The 3,440-nt window shown below is 31.2% G+C and overlaps 1 protein-coding gene across 1 annotated transcript in view; it reads left to right on the top strand.

Annotated features, from left to right (window-relative positions):
• Positions 1-2,964, top strand: part of LOC108691122 — a 90,143-nt gene extending 87,179 nt beyond the window's left edge. The window contains exons 2-3 of the mRNA XM_018198776.1: positions 2,011-2,177; positions 2,761-2,964. Of these exons, the coding sequence (XP_018054265.1) occupies positions 2,011-2,177; positions 2,761-2,964 (371 nt within the window). The remainder of the gene's footprint in view (positions 1-2,010; positions 2,178-2,760) is intronic.
• The last annotated feature ends 476 nt before the right edge of the window (positions 2,965-3,440 follow it).

Genomic DNA, 3,440 nt, shown 5'->3' with positions numbered 1-3,440 from the left:
TAAATATTTAAATATATATTTAATATTACTCTTTAATATCCTAAATAAATATTAGAATGCTTGCTTGAAATACTTGAAAATGATGTCTGACTTACATTTTATGCAATAATATCTATAAGATGTACTGTGAAAGGCATTATTTTTGTAAAATACGATAAGATTCGTAAAGGACCCCGCACTAATCTTATGTAAAATGGACCCTAGTCAAATTGGCTGAAATTTTACTGTAATGGAGATCATAATGTCCTAATTAAATAAAAATCTTCATAGGCACAAGGTCTAAAAATGGATAATTTTCGAGATAATTTTTGAATGTCAAATATTGAAAATATGGCTAAATTCCAACATTTGATTTCCAGTATTTCGAAAACTGTCCATTTTTGGATCTTCTTTAGACCTGCCTATGAGGACTTTTGATCAGGACATCATGATCAATATTATAGTAAAATTTCAGCCAATTCGACTGGGATCCATTTTACATAAGATTAGTGCGGGATCCTTTAGTAATTTCGATTTAAACTTGTAAAAGAGAAATATAATTTGTATTTGTATAAATATACTGATCGTGAAATTTATAAGTTTATCTTATATATTGTATATAAAAAAAGCCTTACAATACGGTCGTAGTTTAGAATTAAGATGTAATTAAGTTAAAAACTGCAGCTATCTATACTACTACAGTTGACAGAAATAAAACATTATGTATATTCCATGTAAATGCAAGTTAAGTGAGGCAATCACATTTATTATTAAATTGTGTAGGAAGAATATAAGGGAGACCGAGGCTAATAGACTTATTTTTTAATTTCGAATTTTTACAAACGAAATTAAAAGACTTATCAAAAAAGTGAATCTATACCAGTTACTACATATATTTGACTAGCCAATAATATTTTAATAATAAGGGGAAACTGATAATTAATATGAAAAAAAGTGTATTTTTCTATCTGATTTAACTAGTCCCGGAACTGAGATAATTTGACTAAGATTATTAAAATAAAGATTAATGTATTTTAAGCTACATCTTTGGCTACATATTAATGAAACTTTTATAAAAATATATTTTAAACACAAACATTCGCTTCGCAGGACAAAACAATGCTTCTTTTTACAAAATTTGTTCATTTCAATTGCAAAAACACGTCGAATAAGTAGTTTTCGAGATTGGACATGAGGGAATTAAACTTATAACATTTACCATTGAGGAAAATCTCTTTAAAAGAATAAAATTTTGAGTACTATAAGAGTCGTCAATGACATAAATGAATCATACAAATGGAACATATAGTTCCATGCTGATTAGTCTACTATCCCCATCCGTTCATTTTTTAAAAACATTAATAATATACGATAACAAAGATCCATAAACAAAAATCTGTTGGACTTTATTAAGTAAGAATACTTACTATCTAAGTAGAAATCAAATCTCAAACAATCATATATAAAACAAAAACTTTAAGAATAAAACTATTTATTTAGGTGTATGATTTTTTTATGGCATAACTTCTATCATAGATGTATTCGCAACAAGATGTTACAGCAGACTTAGCGGCAGTCGCTGTTGCATGTTCAGACATATTTATGCGTGTCTCGCGTGTTTTATTTTTAATGTAGCCTCCATATATTCTTCTTATCTATCTTATTCTACTTATCCCTATAGTCAACTGACCCTGGTCTCCCCTATATTTATCTTTAATTTTATAAATTGACTCACCAAATTGCATTCCTCTTTTGCAAATAGCTTCCGACCTAAAAACAGAAATAATCCTTATTAATCCTTATTCCTTCAAAGGTCCGACTGATTCAAAATCTTAGAAATATAATATTAATATACGAGAAAGGAAAAGTTACTCAATTATTTTCGTTTAATACAACAATTCCAAGCCGGTAAAATACTTTAAAGTTTATTTAGAACCGCTTAAAACCGCTTACGGCTTTACAACGACTTTTACAATTCAGTTGTGGACATGCTAATTTCTGACGCTGACATTTGTTTTATATGTCACGCAGGTACGTTCACTCGCGATCAGAGAGTTTTGAGCGGTAGTCTTGTTCAGGGGAGTCGCAATGTCAGCGGCGTGCCGGCGTTCGAAACAAATGTTCCACGGAATGTCACTACCGCAGTCGGTCAGACCGCCTTTCTTCACTGCAGAGTTCATCAGCTGGGCGACAAGGAGGTGAGTGACAACAGTAATTTTAATATTTTACGACCCTCCTCCTCTTGAAACTAACTCGTTAATTACGTTAACAAATCCGCGTCCAACAGCATTAAAAAAGATTTACTCGTATATATTGTTTTCACCTTATAATTCAAATGGAATATAAACGGAAACTTAAATGCGTGTTCACATAATATTAAATCTGCTTGTTAAACTTTGTTTATAATATTTGTTTATAATATTTGAGGTAGATAAATATATAATTAATATTTAATTTTACAATTATTCTTGTAAACTCGACATGATTTGTGGTGAATGTACAAATTGCTACAAATAAATTGCTGACGCGAAAGGAACCAAACAGCATTATTAATTATTCAGTGTCAGAACAGTAGACGTCAAACCCGGTATTGTTTTATCGAATAAATTAAGGTTTCATTAATTTTCAGGTATAAAAAAGATATTATCCTATTATTTTAAGCATTAAATTGACATATTTATTGAGCTCACTAGCGGTACATTATACGTTTACCGAGACACAAAATTTAAAAAACTTATTTGATCTCGAGGATTTATAACTTTTGTATTGATTTTTAAATAGAGCCTAAATATTAGGAGGAAAAAAAGAATTTTGCAATATTTCCGTCGTGTCAAAGGTAGAAAGGAGGCCGCTGTTGCGGTTACGGTTGCTTCATCGTTTTTCAAAATCCTCAATCCCGACATACCTCCATGTCAAGGCTATATAGATCCTAGTAGAGCTGCTGGGTTAACATCACCGCAAGGCTGGCCTGTGGTTTCTGGTTAGGTCGTTGATAGAATATGCATGACGCCTGTTTGAAGAGTTAAATCTGCTCAAAGGTGGATGGAGGGCGGCTATTATCTTTTCGGATTTTTGACTGAGACTGCGGATTTGACTGACACTTAATTAAAATTGAAAAATTTGTCGTGCTTTATCGTATATTATCTTTGTCCTCGCGCTCATGGTCTATTATCTGAGCATTACGTTCAATTACTCGCGCGCATACAACAACTGTTGAACTTACAAACTTTTAAAGAAATACGTGATTTGTTCAAAAATAGCAAATTAATAGAATACATTATGCAGCGTATATAATACAAATTTTAACGTAATTCCCTTGTGTATCTTATCAAGGCTTAATATTTAATCAAAATGTTCACTCTTCTAGTTACCTAGAGCAGGAGTTTCCGCAGCATGCAAAGATTTGATATTTCGTGAAGTCTCCGCCAATGCCTAAGTATATATATATATATATATATACT

The sequence above is a fragment of the Atta colombica genome, unplaced genomic scaffold (assembly GCF_001594045.1).
Source record: "Atta colombica isolate Treedump-2 unplaced genomic scaffold, Acol1.0 scaffold40, whole genome shotgun sequence".
NCBI lineage: Eukaryota > Metazoa > Arthropoda > Insecta > Hymenoptera > Formicidae > Atta > Atta colombica.
This window is presented reverse-complemented; position numbering and strand designations above follow the sequence as displayed.